Below are 22443 nucleotides of genomic sequence, written 5' to 3'. Positions count from 1 at the left end.
AATATAAACAAACCACACACAGGATACCGGTTATTGCATAATCATTTTATTTAACTGTCTACACAAATTCCAAAGCATATCATTCTCTAAATGCTTACTGATTAAATTTGGTTATATCCAAAGTATTTGTTTTCGTACTGTAAATACTAAGGAAGCCTTTCTGTAAGTGCTGAACGTCCCAAACGTGTTAATTGCCTCAAATACAACAACTACCACTTCTGTGTGGTACAACATATGTACCACACTTTTTACTACCTTTTTAGCACCTCTCTGTCGGATAAATTAATCCACGAAACGGTACAGGTAGTCGATTGAGGATTTGTTAGACAATCAAGTTTCCACTAGCAAAAACCAGTGAGAAAATTGATACAATTGTATTATGGCAGCATTATTTTCATTTGGGATTATTGCAGATGTTCAATACGCAGACATTGATACCTGTTACAACTTTAACAACACACGTTTACGTTACTATCGCAACGCAAAGCCTCTTTTACGTAATGCAGTTGATCACTGGATTAACGAACAAGACATTTCATTCGTTACTCAATTAGGAGATGTCATCGATGGATTCAATACTCGAAAAGGAAAACGCGAGTCTTGGCGTGCATTGACAGAAATTATGGACGAGTTTGATCGATTTTCCGGGAAATTGCATCATCTAATTGGCAATCACGAACTATATAATTTTTCACGAAAAGAGGTTTACGAAAGTAAATTATTTTCGGCTGATGAATTTCAATCCGGACAAGATCACACGATTGAAGACCCTGAAGACGAAAGGAAAAAGTTTTACTATCATTTCAGCCCAGAAGCAGGCTACAGATTTGTCATACTTGACTCTTATGACGTATCTATGTTAGGATGGGGTGCCGACAGCGCCATCACACAACAAGCAACACAGATTGTAAAGTCTGTAAATTCCAATCAAGAATTAAACTCTCCCCTCGGTTTAGAAGGATTGGAAACTCGGTTTGTAAAGTTCAATGGAGCGGTCGGAGATCGCCAAAGGAATTGGTTGAGACATGTATTGCAAACTGCTGAAAATGATGAAGAAAAAGTGTTTATATTTGGTAAGTGAGGTTTTATAAAAAGTAAGGTAACAAATAATTTACACTGCTCAACAAAAATGCTTGAAAAATTGTTGTTTATTTTATATCGAGTAATCTGCTAAGTGCTTTGACCAATCGCAAGTGATGGATTATTTGAACTGGTGCTTGTCGTATGGTCAACTCACTTGAGTTTGCTCCTACATCCTTACGTTGCATTTTAGTGGGAACCAAGCTTTAAGGGCAAATGTTACTGTAATAGAATAGTGGTTATTTATTTACAAAGAACTTTTGCACAACTTTTAGTATTAATTTTGTGAATTGGTTTCAGGTCATATACCTTTCCACCCTAACAAGACTAGTGATAACATCTGTCTGCTGTGGGACTATGACCAGGTTCTTGAAATCCTACATCAATTTAAGTGCGTAGTGGCGACGTTCGCTGGACATTCACACACTGGAAGTTATACGCAAGATGCGAAGCACATTCATCATATTGTAGTACCAGCCGTTGTTGAGGCGCCTCCTGGATCCGACGCATTTGGTACGGTTGCTGTTTATGACGACCGCATTGTGATTAATGGCCATGGGTCAGTGAAGTCAGGAGAGTTTAGATATTATCAGAGTACACAGTGATAAATAAAGATTTTAATTAACAAATTTTAATTAATATTCCGTCTGATTGGGATCTCATGTATTATTCATGTTTTATTCATGTTTATTTTAAATACTGTAGCACAAAAGAACATTATGAATATTCATGTTCACTTTAAATACTGTAGTACAAAAGAACTCAGGACATTATGAATATTCATGTTCACTTTTAAATACTGTAGTACAAAAGAACTCAGAACATTATGAATATTCATGTTCACTTTAAATACTGTAGCGCAAAAGAACTCAGGACATTATGAATATTCATGTTCACTTTAAATACTGTAGTACAAAAGAACTCAGGACATTATGAATATTCATGTACACTTTTTGATGCAGTATTGACTGTTTTTATAGTATAATACAGTATTGCTTTTAGCAATAACATTTTATGTGTCTCTATTTCATTTTAATTGTGTCCACTCACTACACTAATTTAATATGGATTAATTGTATGTATATTTTTTAATACAGTGTGTGTAATAAATTAAAATCAGCATCACATAATTTTATTTCTGTACTGCGTCTTTAATTCTAACCTTAGACTGCCCTCTGTGTTATCGATGTCTACCTTTACTTTTTGACTTTTTATTTGACCTAATAGATTTGGGTAAAGCTCTATTTTGGCCTTTGCCCTTTTTCTTTGATTTCTTCTCTTTCCTTTCATTTTGGCCAGCTTGCTGTTCTTCCGTAATCTCCCGATTTACAGCCTGAAAATGGACAAAAAATGATATATACTCTAGATATTATACATGGAACTCCTGGAAATTAAATAGCACACTGTGCTTCAATCACAGCATGCTCCTATAGCATATATACCTCTATCCTCTGCTTAGAGAGAAGCATAGACAAAAGGTATAGGTTCAGGAACATACGAAGTGTCTGCATAGTGAGAAACAATTCTCTGTTTAGGGAGAAAAATAGGAAAATTGATTTGGTACCCAAGATGCGATGTAAAGAAATATATATACAGTATATATATTTTTAATTGTTTTTTTATATATTTAGGCAAATTTCCAAAGTATAATCAATATACAAAGAGCAGCTCTGTGGGTTTATATAGCAGTATATATGTCACTCCTAGCAGTGGCCCTCAATGTATTTTAAACAATGAATTGGGAGCTAGGATGTATGGTGGTTGTATTTTTGCATACTTTATATAATACAGTAGAACCCCTCCTTTGTGACACCCCTATTAAGGGTACACTTTCTTAAGAGACAAAACAAAAGTACCCAGGGTGAATTAAAGTGTACAAACCTGTGTAATATTCATTTTTCCTTTTTTGTTGAGTGTGTCTAGAATGTGACGTTCCCTCTCCTTCTCAGAGCTTAGTGCACCAATCACGGGTTCGAACTAAACAACAATAAAGCAAGATTATTGTTATCAATTTCATAATTGATAAAAATAAAGGTTACTGACAGGTGGTCAAGACAGTAAGCTTTCAGACCCACAATAAAATGTAGCCTTCCTTAAGCTCTGTCTACACTATCACAATAGTTTGACAAAAAAAAGTGTGATGTGCTCAAATATGGTAGTGATATGCTCAAATATGGTAGTGATATGACATGATCATGTCCATATATGGGCACATCACATTTTTTGATAGTGTAGACAGACAGCTTTATAACTGAAATGTAGCCTCCCGTGTATACAGAAATAAAACAGTCCCTTACTTGAAAGTAAAATTGCAAATATTCATTGAAATCTGACAAAAATGTGTGTAAAATTTCATTTGTAAACAAATATATAACTTACTTTTCTCTTCTTTCCTGAATTTCTCTGTGTTGGTTCTTTGGGCTAAAAGTAAGAATATAACTGTTTTTAATATAAATAATAAAATGCACATTTATTCCTACTTATACATTTAAATATATGACAATGAAATATGTATTATGGTTTGATTTTGCAGGCACTGGGGCTTAAGTTCAAGACCCTCAATTCTTTCAGACCATCAAGCGATATCACTTAAGCTGTTTGATAATCAACACAAAAAAGGGCCTGGAATATGGAAAATAAATAATAGTATATTTTCTGATGAAGTATATTCCTCGACCATTAAAAAAATTATTGAAAAAGAAAAAAAAAATGAATATAACCTCAACCCTATCCAAGTATGGGAATTTTTGAAAGTAAAAATAAAAGAATATACTATTAAATGTTCTGTTATAAAGAAAAAAGAAAGAAATTAAAAAAAAAGAGAAATTAATTCAAGAAATCAAAGAACTTACATTTAAATTAGACAATACATATGGCATAAAGATAGAAAGCACATTAAAAAGCAAATCAAATGACTTGGAAAATATATATCTAATAGAAGCCCAAGGCGCCAAAATTCGATCCAGGATTGAATGGTTTGAGAAAGGAGAAAAAAATAATAAATTTTTCCTAGGATTAGAAAAAAATAACGCAAAAAGGAAACGTATTACAAAACTATTAAAAAATAATGGAAAATACACATCAAATGAAGATGAAATATTAAAAGAACAAGTAAGCTTTTATGAAAAGTTGTATGCATGTAAAACAATTCCACAGGGTAGGATAAATAAGTATGTAAGAAACACTAAAATAAATACACTTTCCTATGACAACTCTGTGAAATGTGAAGGATTAATATCAGTAGAAGAACTTACAAATGCTATAGAAAAAATGAAACTCAACAAAAGTCCAGGTTCGGATGGTTTGAGTGTTGAATTTTATAGAAATTTTTGGGTTGATATTAAAGATATGTTATGTGACGCTTTGAATCACTGCTATATTAGCAAAAGATTAGGCGGCTCACAAAGACTAGGTATTATAAATCTATTGTTTAAAGGCGGACAAAGAGAAAAACTAGAAAACTGGAGGCCTATAACACTACTGAATGTAGATTATAAAGTAATTGCTCATGTTCTCTCCAATAGAATGCAAATTGTAATTGGATCTATAATTGGATATGATCAGAAAGGTTATATCAAAGGGGGATTTGAAGGAGAGAATATTAGGTTAGTAGAAGATGTATTGTCATATACAGAAAATAACAATCAGCCAGGTGCAATAGTTTTTCTAGACTTTGCCAAGGCGTTTGATTCTATAGATAGAAATTTAATGTTTATATGTCTAAAAAAATATGGTTTTGGACAGTCATTTATTAACTGGATAAAAACTATATATACAGATACGCAATGCCTTGTAACCCACAATGGTTGGATATCTGAAAGATTCAATATGAGATGTGGTGTAAGACAGGGTTGTCCTTTGTCTGCTTTACTTTTTTTTATTAATTGCTGAGATAATGGCAACTAATATAAGAAAAAACCCACTATGTAAAGGAATAGAATTACCTAAAGTAGAAAATGAAGATCATATTGTTAAAATAGCTCAAATAGCTGACGATACTGTAATATTTACAAAGGATGAAATTAGTTTAAACCATTTTCTGTGTGAAATTGAAATGTTCTGTTCAATATCAGGTTTAAGGTTAAATAAAAGTAAATCGAAAGGAATTTGGATTGGAGCAAATAAAAACAAACATCGCCATTTAATATCAAATGGACCAAAGAACCAGTGAAATTCCTTGGAATCTACGTAGGGTATGATAAACATACTTGTGTTAAACGAAATTGGGATGATACAGTTTTAAAATTAGAGAATACACTAAAACTATGGGAAATTGGCAAGGTAACAGTAATAAAATCTCTTGCCATTTCGAAATTAATATACAATGCTTGTATAATAGATGTACCATCTTATATCTCCAAAAGTTGATACATTGTTATATAGATTTTTGTGGGGAGGAAAAAGGGAAAAAATTAAAAGAAAAACTCTTATAAACACAGTAGATAAAGGTGGTATAAATATGGTGAATTTTAATATCTTAGTGGACTCTCTGAAGTTGAGTTGGGTTAAGAGACTGTTAAATCCTAACCCAGGTATTTGGAAATGTATTCCAAACTACTATATGCATCCAGTTGATTATACTGCGAATTGTAGTAAATTAAATACTGAAGCGCATACTAAATTAAAAAATATGCCAGTATTTTATATGAATATGTTGAAAGCAGCTGTTAAATTAAACAATATTGTATATTGTTTAGAGCCGCAAAATTTACAAGAAATTAAGTCACAACACTTATGGGAAAACAAATTTATAACATCAATTGAGGGAAAATCTCTATATTTCAACACCTGGTTAAACTCTGGATACGAAAGAATAAATGATATAGTCGTTAATAACAGGTTATTGACTGCAGCAGAAATTATTCCAACTCTTTCGAATAAACAGAATGGATTAATTGAATATTTTGCAACAATAAATGCAATACCTGATATATGGAAAGAACAAATAAGGTTGGAAAATGCACGCATAGATATACAATTTAGAGAACATAATATATTTCATAATAGGATAAGATCGTCTTACTATTATAAGCAGTTTATAAATGATATATGTATTATTCCAAATCCTCAAATGAAATGGGAAATAGAATTTAGAGATGAAATTATTGACTGGAATGAAATATGGAATAGAAAAGTATGTAGAATAAAACACATGGTAAAAGTAGCTCAATTTAATTTTAAGTTGTTACATCGAATCCTTATATGTAAAAAAAGACGGAAATTATCCACAACAGACAAATGTAATAAGTGTAAGAATCATATAGAAAATGAAAAACACTTATTAATTGCATGTAAAACTATTCAACCAGTCTGGAAAAAGTTTAAAGATATGCTGGTTCAGTGTCTTCCAAATGAGGTTACAGTACAGCAAGACTTCCCAAAGTGGGTTAATGTAATTTTGGGAACAACAAACAAACTTGTAAACGAATTAATTTCAGTTTTTACTTTTTGTATATATAAATCCTCCATAAAATATAAAGAACTAGAAACGACAGAAAAAAAAGAATCTGCAAATATTTGGAGGCTATTTAAAAATGAAATTATAAACCTCATAAATAATGAGTATTCGTATAACTTTTATACTGCTGATCAGAAATGGAAAAATAGTAAAGACAGGATATTTGACCTATTGAATAATTAAAATATATATGTGCTGGAGATCTCTATCCCTACGTTTTACAATTGTATTTTATATTACAGTGTGACATATGCTGTATAAGTTTTAATATAAATGTGTAGCACTTTTTTTATTTCAAGTGATTTTAAATGTAACCCTTGATTATGTTTTTAGACAATTTTAATAACTTATATGAAATCTGTAATTATTGGTATTTATTTTTTAATATATATATATTTTTCTATATTTGCAATATTCATATTGTATATATGTCAATGTTATCTGCATGTATTTGTATTTGTCCAATATATATATTTTTCTATATTTGCAATATTTTATATCGTAAATACAAATTGTAAGTAGTAGTTGTACCAAGGTGACATGGGGTATGAAGCGTCTCACATACGCACAGAGCCAAAATCGCATCTTGGACTTGCACAGTGTATGGACTCTAACCTTACGGTTTTCATTAAATATATCATTGCATGCTATCATTCTAAATATCTAACTTTCAAACTTTTGCATTCCTCTTTTTTCATTTCATCCTTTTTATCTTGGTGAAAAGGGAGGATACTACATTTTCCTCCCCTGAGTTTTTAGCCTCTCTACTCGAACACAAATAAGAGCACAAATAAGATAGTTTAACAAGAAAATTTTAATCATGTATTTTACCGCCATTTTTCATTTTTACATTTTAATTAACATCGTATCTAAAATTTTAATGAAAACAAATATGGTTAATACTGAATTGAAGCATCTTATTATGTAAATATACCTGTATTTTAACTACTTTAAACACTTACATTTAATTGTCACAAATGTACTTATATGTATATAATATATTCACCAATGAGAATTTAAATAAACGTGAGGTGAACTCACACAAGACAAAAAAAAAATGTTAGACCCTTATTAAGATACCTTCAGGAGACCAATATATATTTTGTACCTCAATTGTTTTTACAATACTTACTAGTTTTTTGTCAAATTTTCCCATTGAAGCTGTTGACTGTTGTGCCATCTGTAGAGACTTTGTTAGTTGTGATTTGTTTGGTTTGTCTACAGTTGGTGTGTTTCCAACGCCAGGAACTATACAAGAATAAATATAAAGTATGTCACATCGAAAGGACGTAGGGATGAGTGCAAAATACATGTAAACCTTTGAAACCTGTTGAAACCTTAGTAGGGCTGTGAACACCAATCCTTCAAATTGTGATAACATTCTGAAACTTGGCTACCATTTTGAAATCCAAAATGAAACATTGGACACTAAAACATAGGCATCCATGGTGTCATTGGAAAGAGAATTTGATACTGATCATTTTATTCCATTATACCCACATACAAAAGTTATAGTTACACAGTTCTTTAGCAATAAAACAAGTCATGTGACGAATACCTTACATTGAATAATCTTACCTTTCTTTTTGCTGGTCCTTGCAATATTTCGAAGTCTTTGCAGCTCATTTTTTGCTACTCGTTCTTTCTTTTCTTTTTTCTTTTTCCCAAACTGATCTTCAAACGGATCTGGAAAATTTTAATTTCACATATGTAAATAAAAACTTCTTAATTCACAATACATTCATTATGTAAAAATATTTGAGAGTAGAAAAATCATATAATATAAAACAATCATATACAGTACCTGCATTTTGTGGAACCTCTAAAACCCAATCTCTTTTCAGATCACCTTTACTTTGATAACCCCATCGTGGTACCCATTTCTACAAATAAAATCAATATTTAAAATATTAAAGTTTCTAACTTTATTTTATAATCGTTTACAAAAAAAATTCATGTGTATTAAGGCCAATTTACAGAGACAAGCAGTAACAGTAATAAAAATATAGAATCTATGTCATTTCTTATGACCATTTATACACAATGAGGAGCGGACAGTCAGTTTCCACTCAGGACAGATACAGATTCTATGTGGGACAAGCTACGCAGTTTTCCGCTTACCACTACCACTCTCCTGTGTAAATTGGCATTTAAGCAGCAAATTGTGTCTCTTCTGGATAAATGCAAATTTTCTATTTTAAATCTGGTAATGATTTTTAATATTGACTCAGACTTTCATGGTTTCTAACAAATGTTACAAACACTTCATGACCTATTTTATAATAAACAGTTGAAGGCAGGATTACAAATAATCAAACTGATTCTTATTTACTAACCTGTAATTCTTCATCCCACACTTTACGAGTCTTTTTCTTATTTTGAATTCCTTTCATTTGAGCAAACTTCTCCCATCGTGTTGTAGCTTTAGGTTTCGGTATCTAAGAAACAATCATTTAGTTAAATTGCCAGTCTAAAACACTTTGTATTGCGGCTTGTGTTTAAGATTTTGGCAAGTGGATTGTGTGCAAACATGGGATTACATCTGAGGGTGGGCTTAATAATGAGTCACTATAAACCTGAAAAACAAGTTTATACTTACCGATTTTTCCCTTGGAAGTCTGGTGGTTGGTTCTGGAAGCTGACAAATTTTGTAAATAAAAATAAAGAAATATGATAATTATTTGACTGATAGAATTATTATTATCTGATAAACATTGGAATTTCAGAAATTGTTTGAAGCTAAATATCAACTAATAATAATGACTTTGTACACATGTAAATGTGCCCAAGCAATATGGTATTTACCCACAATGCTATTAGTTAATACAGAAAAACAATTAGTTGAACAAAAAGTATATTTAGAACCAAGCATTAGTTGGTGAACTTACTTTGACTGTGATTACATCTTCTGTCCTTTGAGCTGGAAGCTGCGAAGAAAAAAAAATTAAATTCATAATAAGCAATATTTAATTTGTTAATTAATTCAAATATTCTTAAATCACAATTAAATGAAACCATGGACAATTACTACAAAAAATGACAGGGATTTAAAAAAAAGTTTAAGTTTAAAATATTTACTGTAGTTTAGAAAAATTGTGTGGTAAATCATGATAAATTGACAGGGGATAGCAGAATTAATGATGTATGTTTCAAACCTGTAAATACTCACCTTCCATATTTCATTGAACAGTAGTTGTGTGTTCTCTCTTGATAATTCTTTTAAATACTCATTTTTGTTTTTACTATATAAATGTAAAGCAAAAGTTAAGAAATGTTGACCTTGCCGATAGAAAACATTATTAGACACACGGTTATGGAACAATAATAATCAATAGCCTTTAGGAAACAACGAGGAATGTTAGTGATGTACCGTCAACCATCATGATGTATGATAGAAAATTAGAAAACACACAGTTGCCAGTTTATAAATACTTTACATACATGCACATGGTATGGGCATCGAAATATTTAATTTATACATATTAAATATTTATTTAATAAATCCTAAATAAAAGAAATCCACAATTTGATATTAGATTATTACACATTTTATACAATACATATATATATATGTAGTATCGACCGTAAGGGGGTGGTCACTGAATGAATGGCCCGAATCTACCAACCGTCTGCGGGCGCCTGGTTCTAGTGCTTGTGACGTATGGACGTCATGCACGGACGGTTGGAGCAGACCAGAAATCGGGGCAGTTAGCCACGGAGTTTGCCGTGGTTAAGAGGGATATACGGCTATTAGTATCATATTGAGTACCAAGGAGAAGATTATATATATCGTATTGGATTTGCTCCAAGCGGGAAGAAGTTCCCAGATAGGTGAGTATCTGGTGCACTTTTATAAACAGGGTGAATACAATATTGGCGCTGCGAGCAAAAAAGATAATTATTTCTGTATTTTTGCTTGCTTTCCTAAGGAATTTGTGTGAGCGATAGAAGACACACTTGTTCCGAATATTATTCAAATTAGTTTCCAAGGTCAGTAGGAAAAGAATTTGCCGCGTTATTGCGGTACGGTGTGTTACTGTTAGTATTAATTAATTGGATACATATATTTGTGTGTCCTTTAGGATTGTTATTAATTAATTGATTATTAATTAATATTTATTCCGCTTTTGGAAATCACGAATCGATCTCCAGTTCAAAATTCCCAGTTTAGGTATTATAGTTAGAGTCCAGGGTTTTCGTCTGTTATATTACCATGACGATAGATGGGAATCGCATTCAAGTGAATTTTTGTACACTCAAGCAATTATGCGATATTCCTGGAATAGGGGTGATTCGGGCGGACGAAATTTTGTCCCTTAGGACCAGATTGGGTAATATTTCATCTGTAATAGATTAAGTTCTATTAAGGGTCTGAGTAAGAAGCCAGAATTCTTAAGCAGATTCGATTTTTCACCTAACCCTAGGTTGTCACCAGAGGATTTTCGTTGAATGTTGGGTTCTGTGTCTTCGTTGGTAGATGATCGGAATGATTTTAGTGTTCATTCCCCAGCCCAACATTTAGAATCTGAGGGTGGAGCTGATAGGGGAGGCTCTGGGGAAAAGGGAAGTAGATTTTGAGAGGGCTCAACATAGATTAGGTGATATGTCTCCGATGGTCCGACGGCAGGAGTCGGCATCGTCTGGATCTGCAGGGGTTAGTAAGGGCGCCGATACAATTAAAAGTGCCCTAAAGAAGGCGGTGGGTCCTGGGAATGACGATACTCGTTCCCGAAAAACAGATCAAAAGCTTCAGTTTATGTCCTTTAGGGAATTCTCGCTTTCTCCAGAGAACCAGGAAGGGGGTTACTCTAGTGGGGAGGAGGCTCAATCACGCCCGCTTTCCTCCACTCCCGTCCAACCGGAGGAGGACAACGATAGTGAAGGGGAGGGGGAGCCCATGGTCCGATTAGTCGAGCGTAGGCCAGGGATGGAAATAGGGGATTTTACAGACCACCACCTAGAGGTGGGTCCGAGGCAGCCCGACCAGGTGGGTTAGGTAAGAGAGTTATGGCAATAGAGGAGGATTTGGCCCAGGTTAAAGGGTTGTTAAAATGGGTTTTGGAGATAGTAGAGGGTGGGGACCGAACAGGTGGGGGTTCAGGGCCGCCACCTCCTCCCCAATCAACTACTACTACCTGGGACTGCTGTTTTGAATGTAATGAGGTGGGTCATTTCAAAAGGGAATGTCCGAAAATAAGCGCGGCAAGCCAGGCAGGTAGGGGAACAAGAAGATCCTTTAAACGAATAGGGGTCGGGGGTCGGGGCCTGACCACCGACTGCCAGCGTTCTGAAGGCTCGTGCGCTAAAAAGGAAGAGGTACAGGGGTACCCGGGTGGGGATCCTCTGGGGGTGTCCGTGGACATAGTTAGTTTAAAGGAAAGGGAACCATGCATAGTGGTGAATAGGGTAGAGTCAGCGAATGCATTGCATGCCACGGTGTTTGTAAATGGGCTTCGCACGGTGGCTGTAGTAGATACCGCTACTGATTACTCTCACTCAGACCGGATATTTGCCAAGCTGGACCCTGCCCCACCAATAATTGCAGAGCTTTCCTTTAAATTAGCAGGGAGGGGGGACTTCTATGCCGGGGTACCGGGTAGGCCCAGTCGCTTTCGCATTAGGTTCCGAGGTGTACACTGAGTATATGTACGTGGCGCCAATTAATGACGATATGTTGCTGGGAGGGGACTTTTTGATACCCAATCAAGCTCTTATCGATTGTGGGAAATTATTACTATCTGTGGGAACAAGTACACTTTCGCTTCGCAAAGAGGCGGGGGAGGATAACCCTAGGGTTGCCCGGGTGACGGTTGGCAAGCGCAGGGTGCTTCCTCCGTTTTCGGCGGGATATATACTGTGCCGGTTAGATGTAACACCTATGGCTGAATCAGGAGTGGTTACATATCGGGGAGGATGGGCTCCTTTACATTCTCAGGGATGACATGGGGGGGGGGGGGGGCGAGTGGCTAATTTTGCCACGAGAACTCTATGCCGAGGCTCTGAGGCCCATCGTCCGGGCACCAGGGAATGTCCCGCACCAAACTCCGAGCTAAGTTTCTTTGGTATGGGATGGGGAGAGATGTGGAACGCTACATCCGAGCCTGCGAAATCTGCAATCAAAACAAAAAGACTGCACGTAAGGGCAGGTCTCCGTTAACGGAGTTTCACACAGGGGCACCAATGGAGCGGGTCCACATTGATTTCTTGGGACCATTACCTAAGTCGGAGGTGGGTAACGTCCAGATCCTGATGATGGTGAATCAATTTTCAAAATGGGTTGAAATTAGCCCGTTACCTTCACAGACCGCACCGCCAGGGCCTTAGTAGCTAACTTTTTTAGTCGGTTTGGGTTTCCGTTCGAGCTTCATTCGGACCAAGGCCGTAATTTCGAGAGCGAACTTTTTGGTTCTCTCTCTAAAGTTCTCCAAATTCACAAAACCCAGACGACCAGTTATCGTCCATCCGCCAACGGACAGGTCGAGCGTTATAACCGCACACTGATGGATGCGGTTCGTTGCTTCGTGGGCAAGAGGCAACGGGACGTCCACTTACCTCAAATAGCGGGGGCATTGCGGGCGACCGGTAATCGGTCAACCAGGTTGATGCTGGGCAGGAAGTGAACCTTCCAGCTGATCTCATGTTTGGGGGGGGGGGGGGAGGTTGCAGGGAGATGGGCAGGATCCGGGGGTGGGGGTTTATGTCTCAGAGCTGGTCAACACCATCCGAGATGCACATGAAGTAACCCGCACCACTCTCCGGCAAGCCCAGCGGCGTATGAAGAAGGACTATGACCTTCGAGTTACTGAAACGTTCCTATGGGTTGGGGGACCGGTGTATGCCTTGGATGACAGCACGCCCAAGGGCAAAAGTAAAAAGTTGTGTCCTCCATGGAAAGGACCGGCGGTTATCGTGGGGGTCCTGACTCCCTCACTTTTTCGGGTTCAGTTCCGGAACAAAGTTATGGTGCTAAATCACAATAAACTGAAGCCTTGCAGGGACAAGTTGCTACCCAAGTGGCTTCAGACCTTCCAGTTGCCCACTGCGTCAGCGAGTGGGGACCGGGCAGACACCACCACGGGCGGCGAGTTGTATTGTTTTTGCCGACGGCCCTGGGGTGGGGCTTTTATGATCCAATAATGTGACTATTGTGACATCTGGTACCACAGGGTGTGTGTCAATATTTCGCAGCTAGATGCGCTCAATATTGACCGTTACAAATGTGCCGCTTGCCGAGAACCAGTTATAGTCTCGGCGGTGCCTACTATCTAATAATTAATTCAATTTTAATTCTTCTATCGTTTCAGAAATATGAGTGACCCAAAATCAGAGGGGAAGACAGGCCAAGCCGATGATGCTTCGCCGTCCAGTGACCCAGGCACGAGGGAGGCGCCAATGGAGGACCGAGGTGCTCCTAGCCGAGTGGTGGTCATGGACGAAGAACCAGCACCATCGGCTGAGGGGGTGCCGTGCAGCTTTCCTGGATGCGATGCTACGGATCTTCGTCATCTAAGAGCACATATGCAGGCCCGGCATTTTCCACCTTGTTTCCGGCCACAATCCCGAAGTATGGGGCGCCGTGCGCAAGTTCAAGCCCTGAACGAGCTGGCGCAACTTATTGTCCGTCCTGGTGGACATGCAGGACCACAAGATTTGCTGAGTAGCCTGCAAGAGATGAAACTTCTTCCCATGGATGTGTCCTGGGAAGCCTTGGACCCTAAAACCCAGGGGGCAATGCTCAAATTGAACGGGGTTCTTAAGGGGAGGGAGGAGGACCTGTGTACACGGGTTAATAATCACCCCGCTTTTCTAATACACTACCGAGCACTGGCCGTCATGGCCAAACTCGTGGGGGTGGTTACATTTATGGCTATTGCTGAACGGGCGGAGGAGAAGGTCCCAGTGCCTTCCCAGACGCCGGCTGACAGAAGGGGAGGTAGCGGCGTGCGCCGACGAAGGGCTCTCGGGGTCCTGGCCTTGTGCCGGAAACCCCGCCTCCGCCGTGCGCTTTTGACGCACATTTTCATCCGGACCGTTTATTTTCGGCCCTGGGGCTGCCCCCAATCTATCAGCTACGCCGTGCGAGGGATGCAGACCCTGTAAAGCTAGGAGACCCAAGGGTCACCGTTATAGAGGCAATCGCGGTTTTCTGCGATCCGCCCACTTACCCATCCCTTAGGGAGATAAATCTGATACAGTCCGTACAACCATGTTTCAATTGGGCTGCATCCCACGCGCATGGTGTCGGAGTGGGAATTTGCTACTTTTCGGGGGTTGGCCCAGAACCTGAGTGTTCGGGCGCTGGGAGAGGTGGGTCTGGACCACAACTGGTCCATCACTGACTGGCCCCGACAAGATCGGCTCCTGGAGCGGATCTTGCGGGAATGTTTCTGCCCCCAGCGTCATCACGTGCTGACCCTGCACCTGCGGCGACGGACCCAACGGGGAAGAAATGCTACCTCCAGGGGCTGGACCTTCTTCGGCTGGTGGGGGTACCCCGTGGGCAAAAACTGATTTTGCACAGTTTCTCGTCATCAGTATTTATTGTGGAGGAATTCCTGAGATTCTTCCCAATGACCTATTTTAGGTTCAATTTGGGGGTCGGGCGAGCGTGCCCAGCTGTGCAGGAGGCATGCAGATACCTCATGTACCAGTCGGAGCGCTGGGTCCTACTGGAGACGGACGCCCCTCACTTTCGTCCGGCGGGCCACCGGGTAGGCTCTCCCTACTTCATCGGCTTCGCCGCCGAAGCCCTTGGGAAGGTTACAGGGATGGAGGCCAGTGAGGTCCTGGACCTCACCTCCTGGAAGAATGGCCGGGATCTGATCCCGGAATAGTCTTGCTCCGCCAAGGGGCCCAGAAGTGTTTTTGTTGTTTTATTAATAAAATTAAAGAAGAGTACGGTTATTTTTAGTTCAGTTAACAGAAGCTTGTTTAGTTGTAATTTGCACCAGGCCCACGGCCGGGTGCTACGTTTCGGATCACCAGTTAGCGATTCATTGAACCCAGTCTCAGGGACTGGGCAGCAACGCTGGCCAGGTGACCCCGGGGACTACCTCTTTTTCAAAACCGAGTGTAGTATCGACCGTAAGGGGGTGGTCACTGAATGAATGGCCCGAACCTACCAACCGTCTGCGGGCACCTGGTTCTAGTGCTTGTGACGTATGGACGTCTGGGCGTCATGTGCGGACGGTTGGAGTAGACCAGAAATCAGGGCAGTTAGCCACAGAGTTTGCCGTGGTTAGGAGGGATATACGGCTATTATTAGTATCATATTGAGTACCAAGGCGAATATTAATTATTATATTATATATATCGTATTGGATTTGCCCCAAGCGGGAAGAAGTTCCCAGATATAGGCACCTGACAAGAAAATTCAAACGCAACCAAATTCATTGACCCATACATCAAAAAATTCAGAAAAATATATGTAATGCATTTGTAAAAAAAAAAAAAAAAAAAAAAAAAAAATTCTATTTTTTATGATTTTTTTTGTATCAAAAATTTGGTATAGGCATTTTAGTGTTATATACCAAATATTTGTGGCAAATTGCATGCTTATGTGTGCTAACCTCCAAAATTAAATAAATACTTATTTTTCATAATGCTCAACATCTTGGACATCTCCGCAGACCCTATGAGGCAGGGTGGAGAAATGGTGGGTGGGTTCGGAGGGGGGTTTTGGAGGGGGAGACATTTGTAATCGGTAATCAATTTATTTACAATATAACTATACAGTATTAATTTTGTATTTTTTTAAAAAATTTTTTTAGGTTATATGACGAATCGCAAGCATTTATAGAAGGGCGGGGGAGGTGGGCATGGGTGGGGGAGGTGGGCATGGGTGGGGGAGGTGGGCATGGGTGGGGGAGGTGGGCATGGGTGGAGGTGGTGAAGGGGGAAGAGTTGTGGTTTTATTATGTTTCTGAAACCCCGATAACTAGCATATTGTTAGAGCATTTTTTTACTGAACAACATTACAGTATTACTAACTCTTTTTTTTCTCTTTAGTGGGGTCTTCCCACTTTTATTCAATCATACTATAAATATTGTACATTTATTCAATTAAAACAATCTAGTACTCAGCTATTTCTGAATAAAATACAGTTTTATTGTAAAATGTGATTTCTGATTACTTTTTCGGTGATAAAAAATAGATATTTAAAACATTAGCATTGTAAATATAAATAAGTTGCCTGTGCCAATTGCACTCATAGTCATATTATATTGATTGTTTATATACAATAACAAATAATACTTAAAACAATAATTATCGAAAATTATGAAATAGTTTCCCTATTTTTTTCAATTTGTTGTTTGGCAAATACTTTCTTCACTAAGTGTGTTTGTATATATTTTACTTTTTTATTGAACATCATTGGTCTGGCTAACAATACAAGGAAGCACGCAAGCCTCGCTACCACGACAAGGTTGATGATCACAGCGAGGGGAGGTTGCACATTTGCATGTGCCCCTTTGAGCAAATAAAAAATATTTGCAAAATAAAAAAAAAATTATATAAAACAATATGAGTTGTAAACTGTGGTAGACGACGATGATTCAGTGCAGTGGTGTTGACGTCCAGTCATTTGGTAATCGTCTTGAAGAAGGCGTTGGTAGTGAGGCGATCAAGCTTGTTCCATCTCGGTGGAAACATCTGTAAATAAGCAAAGTATTAATGAAACGTAATGTTTGAAATGTAAAGCGTGTATTGATATTTTTATAGAATTCATATTTTTACCTTTGGTGTTGACATCAATTAAGGAAGGTGAACTACAGAATTACTAAATCTTCATTAACAAGATCCACAGCCAATTCATAAGGTGATATTTTGAAATCCTCTGCATCCTCATTATATGATTGGTCTTTCTGCCAGTAGGCAATGACGTATTTGGCTTTTCGACTTTTAGTAAGAGGCAGATACTTTTCTACGAAACCATAGTACATCACATTCTTTTCGTCCTCGTACCATACATGTCTGATTTCCTCACCAACAAGCCTTCCTTCTATAATACGAAGTAGATCTTCTTCATATTCTGGAAAGTCTTTCGGTGTGACACTCTTGGCCATTAGGTCTTTCTCTAACTTTCTTCTTGTTGACTGATCCCTTTTCTGTCTTTTCGTTGCAATTCTCCTTTGAATCTCACTCTCCACATCTTTCTTTGCTTTTCGTTTCATGTTTCTCTGTTGTCTCGCAAGTGGTCTTGCAGCATTTATCAATGCTTCTCTGGTCTCTTTTGACAAACTCTCTAGATATGCCAGTACATGATTTTTTCTGGCTCGTATACCACAGGATATGTAATCTATACTTGCATTGGTTTTTGCTCTTTGAAGAGCAGAAAACATTCCCATGATCTGCTCAGCATCGATGTTATGTAGCCGAGCAGACTTGGTTTCGGCTAACAATTGATTTGTGACATCGCGGTCAAAATACCTTGAGTATTGTCGGAGCAGGACATTTCTACACCCAGAAAGACATGATGTCATCATTTCACTAAATAGGCTCATGTTATTTACTGGTACTTGCAAACATTTGAATGTTTCATCATCAGATTGTATTTTATCATCAAAGATGTTGCTTGGTGTCTTCAACGTTTCCTGTGGATTTAAAATGAAATACTGAAGCTTATCTATAGCTTTCTTGATCACTGCAAACGCTCCCATATGGTCCTCTTCAGTTAAACTGTCCACATAAAATTTGGTCATCCAAGGGCCGGTTAAAAGTTTGCCAATCAAACCCAACACTTGCAATTCTACTCTGGAATGGCTCATACTGAAATCAAATGAAACCGCTCTTCGAAGTTTGTCACTCTGCAGACTAGACTTTAAGAAAAGATCAGTGAAGAAAGGACTTTGATGTACAAGTTTTCCACATATTAAGAATAGAATATGGAGACGGTTTCCTCTGTACCTCGGTATGAAGCCCTTCGGAAGACCTGCATTCACTAGTTCGATTTTAAAAGTCTTCGGATCCCCAGCTCCGTCCTTGTATCTTAATTTGGCTACAGCAAGCACCAATTGAGCAGCACTACACTCTGGACCATATATTTGCTTACCTATAATTAAAAAAAAAAACAAATTAAAAACCTCTTTAAACTGCAACTTTGTTGGTTTATTTTAAGGTCACAAACTGTATTCTATGTACAAATAAACCCTATACAGTGCATTAAATAGGATAAATGATCTTAAATTAATAATAAAATTATAAACATAGGATTTGAAAATCTTATTACGTACCTGTGACATTAATCTTTTCTTCAACCTGCTTCAACGCCTTTTTGCATTCTGTGGCAATAGAATCTAGCGGATGCAGGTGACAGTTAAGCTCATTTAATTGCTTGTTCCAGGACTCGTTTAGGGTTGAGATGGTCGAGTGGTTGACGATTGCTCGGTCAGTCATAGTGTTGGCGATGTTTTTAATTAGGTTTAAACGTGTATCTGCCATATCCTCTGCTTTTAACTTGCTGTATGTTGTGGCAATACTTGTTAGAGAGTCCTCTATATGTTTGGCGTAGTCTGCAGCAGTACCCCCTGGTAACTCGTCTAAAGCCACAACTTTACAGTCTTCTTTTGATGTAATATGAATTGAGTTCACATGAACTCCTTCTTGGGTCGTTGCGTCAAATCCTAGTGTCAAATTTTCATTTTGAACAACAAACTCGGCAGTCATGTAATCAGAAATGACGCCCATTTCTCTTGCCATTACTTGCACAGTAGAAGGATGTGGAACGTTTGATAATGTTACTCCATAGCTTTCCGCCATTTTCTTCATAAGAACAGGAATCTGCTCGGTAGGCACATTACAATCCAGCATCTGGTAGACAATTTTCCTGGTGTTAGCATTGTAAGGCTTTCCCTTACCACCATCAACTGAACTTTGCTCTGCAGTGCCCTGAACCAGTTCTTCTAATTCTTGAACTCTTTCCTGTAGTTCTAATACCTGGTCTTGTAAGTAAAAGATTTCTTCATTTTTTTCATTTAGTTTTTTGGCGCCTTCTTCCTTTTCCTTCATGTACACATTTCCTTTCTTCTTTAATCTTTCAATCATTCTTTGCGCTCCATTGTATTTTTTTCTGTATATCTGAACATCATCTGTTTCCTTTATGTCTGCCAGCTTATCTTTTTTATGCTGCAATTGAATTTCTTTTCTGGCCACCGTCTGCCTCCAGTAGCGGTATTTACCTTTAACCTTCTTCGCTCTAGCTTCTTTAAGCTTTGTTTTGAGTTCTGCAATATGCTTTTCATTAAATTCTATTCTACTCAGCATTTGTCTCTTCATTGGTGTAAACTTAGCTCTTCTTTTTAAAGACTTTTCACCCCATGATCGTTTTGGAGGGTTCAATAGCTTTGGTCTAATTGGCTCTACCTCTTCTGGCCCAATTGGCTTTATCTCGTCTGGTCTAATTGGCTCTACCTCTTCTGGCCCAATTAGCTTTATCTCGTCTGGTCTAATTAGCTCTTCCTCTTCTGGCCTAATTGGCTCTACATTTTCAGATGATGATTGTGTGGCAGCTTCTAGCGATGGGATGTTGGATGAGGAAGCTTGCATGGTTGAAGCAGCATCTACAGTCTTGTATTTGGAAAAGGTTCCAGCACAGAAAATGTCAAAATTAGCAAATCTGCCGGATGTGTTTATGGAATGAAAACTCTTAAACTTCTTTACCAAATCCCTCACAGAACAATTAGAAATAATAATGCTATGACTTTTTTTAAATATATGCTGTACACTGGAAAACATCTTTTTTGGAAGGGTAATGTAGGTGAATATGACATGGCCATTTTGCAGCAAACCTACATCACTTGGTACTTGAAAGTAGTTGTCCTTAATGAACTTCTGTGGAGTCGTTAAGGGAGGATTATCCATCCTGTGTATCAACACTCAACTACCTGTTAAATATCATAGTAAAATTTGTATAAATAATATTACGAATTAAAAGACGTTTACTATGTAATTTCAATATAAAATTTAATGACAAAAAGGGAGATCGACATTTTGGTCATCATAGAACCATTTTCAAGATCGAGTAAATACAAAACAATAATAATTATTTGCACTAAGCAGGGAAGAGTAAGCACCAAAGTTGGCGACAGGAAATGCTACTGAGGGCTAATTAAGTAATTAGTTCCTCCCACTGAGTTAAATAAACAATTTTGCTTTGATGGAATCAGATTGTTTATTGAGTGTAGGTTTCACTCTTTGATCCAAAGCAAGACAATCAAACTTTTGTTACATTTAGATAAGATTCTAAAGTATTCTGAGATATCACCAGTTATGCCATGTTGTTTTCTCAGCTGTTATGTTCATCAAATAATATTACTTAATACTAAATAATATTTTAATATGCATGATTATATAGAATTATTTAAAAGAAAAAAACTACTTACCAAAAATAACTTAAATAACTGAAGATATATTTTGTAATCTTGATTTGAGGCAAAGAATAACCTACAATACAATTAAATATAATAAAAGTATTAATAATAATGCAAATATGCAAATGTTTAAACTAATCTACCATCACCAGCCTAGTAATAGTAACTATCACACGCTGTGATTGGCCTCTGACTACAAAACGACCACCCAAAGTTGTCAAGGTTCCTGAATTTGTTTCTATTCCCACTACAAAAATAGGCCTTATCCCATTATAATAAATAAAAAGTGAGTGAAAATAAGCAATGATCAATAAAATATCAATATTAAATTATTATATATTATTCCTATTATTTATAATATATTTGCAATAAAATACTTAGATATACTGTATTTAAATTTTTACAATCGACGAGTTCATAGCCCACGGCGACGAGTTCATAGCCCACGGCGGCGACGAGCCTCGCACAGCCAAAATCCTATTCTCTAGCACTAGCCTAGACCGAATGCAAAACTAGGACAAATAGGCGATTACGGGGGGTGCCCAAAGTGCAGCTTTACATACACAAAATTTCTCAAACTTATAGTATAATGAAAGATTATGAAATGCTTAATACTATTACCAATATCAAAATATTCTTAACACTTACCTTTGATGAATATTAGGCGTATTTTGTGAACGGTAATGTTTAACAATCTGCAACACTCGATAAACGTGGTCACAAAAATTTTTGAAAATAACTCAGCTGTACAATAACTTCCGCGTGACATTTTGAGGTCAAAATCTTAGGCCATGACCAATCCCGTCGTATTTTTATGAATTAATTACAGCTGGCGGTCGCGGACCGGTCCGCAATTTAGTCACACTTTTTCGCCGACATAAAAAGTGGGCGTGGCCTCGTAACTTGCAGGTGCCTACCAGATAGGTGAGTATCTGGTGCACTTTTACAGGGTGAATACAATATATATTATTATTAATATATTTAATTTATCATTAAAGCTAGGCCTAGGCAAGTAGAAATATTACAACATATAATGATTTTATTTTCAAAATTCAAGGGATGTGGTATCATTTCTTTATTCTATATAACGGGACGAATCGTCCAAAGAAATACAAGAGAGCGGCGTGCGCGGTAGGTAGAGCGTGGACGTGTTGGATTGAGAGGTCGTGGGAGCAGCCGCTCGCTCGGTCGGCGCTGACTACTACGACGGCTCGTCTGAAATTTATTCAATTCCTACCTTTGTTCAAATCCTGTTATTGGATTTGGATCACAAACAAGAAGGTTCCCTAAATCAAGAGTAGGGTCTATATCTTTATTTACAACTAGACTTTTTAATTTCTTTGCTTCCTCGTCGATACTTTTCAACACGTTTTCTACTGTGTTGGTAGCCATTTTGAATGTGCAATGGACTACATTAGCCAGACGTTTCGAAGTACACGTACGTTTTCGTTGATTATTGTTCTTATATATAAAGCTATTGTGTCTAAAATCAATTTAGACGGAATTTATTTATTCAAGTTCATTACTAAAATATG

General features: G+C 37.6%; 3 protein-coding genes across 3 annotated transcripts; 1 reads left to right on the top strand and 2 right to left on the bottom strand.

The window, feature by feature from the left end:
- The first annotated feature begins 1 nt into the window (after nucleotide 1).
- On the top strand, nucleotides 2-1685 carry LOC144840637 (manganese-dependent ADP-ribose/CDP-alcohol diphosphatase-like). The gene is made up of 2 exons (XM_078696525.1): nucleotides 2-1073; nucleotides 1381-1685. The coding sequence occupies exons 1-2, from the start codon at nucleotides 380-382 to the stop codon at nucleotides 1683-1685; spliced, it is 999 nt and encodes a 332-aa protein (XP_078552651.1). The 5' UTR covers nucleotides 2-379.
- Nucleotides 1686-2030: 345 nt separating this feature from the next.
- On the bottom strand, nucleotides 2031-22334 carry LOC144840636 (ribosome biogenesis regulatory protein homolog). Its single transcript, XM_078696524.1, has 11 exons — nucleotides 22146-22334; nucleotides 9708-9780; nucleotides 9427-9465; nucleotides 9138-9176; nucleotides 8875-8976; nucleotides 8343-8421; nucleotides 8117-8224; nucleotides 7671-7786; nucleotides 3460-3501; nucleotides 2962-3057; nucleotides 2031-2413 (listed from the first exon to the last, which is right to left on the bottom strand). Exons 1-11 carry the CDS (start codon nucleotides 22298-22300, stop codon nucleotides 2261-2263), a joined length of 1002 nt encoding a protein of 333 aa, XP_078552650.1. The 5' UTR covers nucleotides 22301-22334; the 3' UTR covers nucleotides 2031-2260.
- On the bottom strand, nucleotides 16947-19813 carry LOC144840632 (uncharacterized). The gene is made up of 3 exons (XM_078696518.1): nucleotides 18773-19813; nucleotides 17277-18591; nucleotides 16947-17192 (listed from the first exon to the last, which is right to left on the bottom strand). The coding sequence occupies exons 1-2, from the start codon at nucleotides 19800-19802 to the stop codon at nucleotides 17309-17311; spliced, it is 2313 nt and encodes a 770-aa protein (XP_078552644.1). The 5' UTR covers nucleotides 19803-19813; the 3' UTR covers nucleotides 16947-17192; nucleotides 17277-17308.
- Nucleotides 22335-22443: the final 109 nt, after the last annotated feature.

The sequence above is a fragment of the Antedon bifida genome, chromosome 4 (genome assembly GCF_963402885.1).
Source record: "Antedon bifida chromosome 4, ecAntBifi1.1, whole genome shotgun sequence".
Classification (NCBI taxonomy): domain Eukaryota; kingdom Metazoa; phylum Echinodermata; class Crinoidea; order Comatulida; family Antedonidae; genus Antedon; species Antedon bifida.
The sequence above is the reverse complement of the archived record's forward strand: the minus strand, read 5'-3'. Positions and strand labels throughout refer to the sequence as shown.

What these genes read in the sequence shown, in the direction of transcription:
- LOC144840637 (XM_078696525.1), top strand. Translation starts at nt 380, where the DNA reads ATGGCAGCATTATTTTCATTTGGGATTATTGCAGATGTTCAATACGCA. An exon ending in AGAAAAAGTGTTTATATTTG is followed by an intron (nt 1,074 to 1,380) that starts GTAAGTGAGGTT and finishes AATTGGTTTCAG; the next exon opens with GTCATATACCTTTCCACCCT.
- LOC144840632 (XM_078696518.1), bottom strand. Translation starts at nt 19,802, where the DNA reads ATGCTGAGTAGAATAGAATTTAATGAAAAGCATATTGCAGAACTCAAA. An exon ending in AGAAAAGATTAATGTCACAG is followed by an intron (nt 18,592 to 18,772) that starts GTACGTAATAAG and finishes TTTTAATTATAG; the next exon opens with GTAAGCAAATATATGGTCCA.
- LOC144840636 (XM_078696524.1), bottom strand. Translation starts at nt 22,300, where the DNA reads ATGGCTACCAACACAGTAGAAAACGTGTTGAAAAGTATCGACGAGGAA. An exon ending in TGTTCAATGAAATATGGAAG is followed by an intron (nt 9,466 to 9,707) that starts GTGAGTATTTAC and finishes TTTTCTTCGCAG; the next exon opens with CTTCCAGCTCAAAGGACAGA. An exon ending in GAAAATTTGACAAAAAACTA is followed by an intron (nt 3,502 to 7,670) that starts GTAAGTATTGTA and finishes TCTTACTTTTAG; the next exon opens with CCCAAAGAACCAACACAGAG.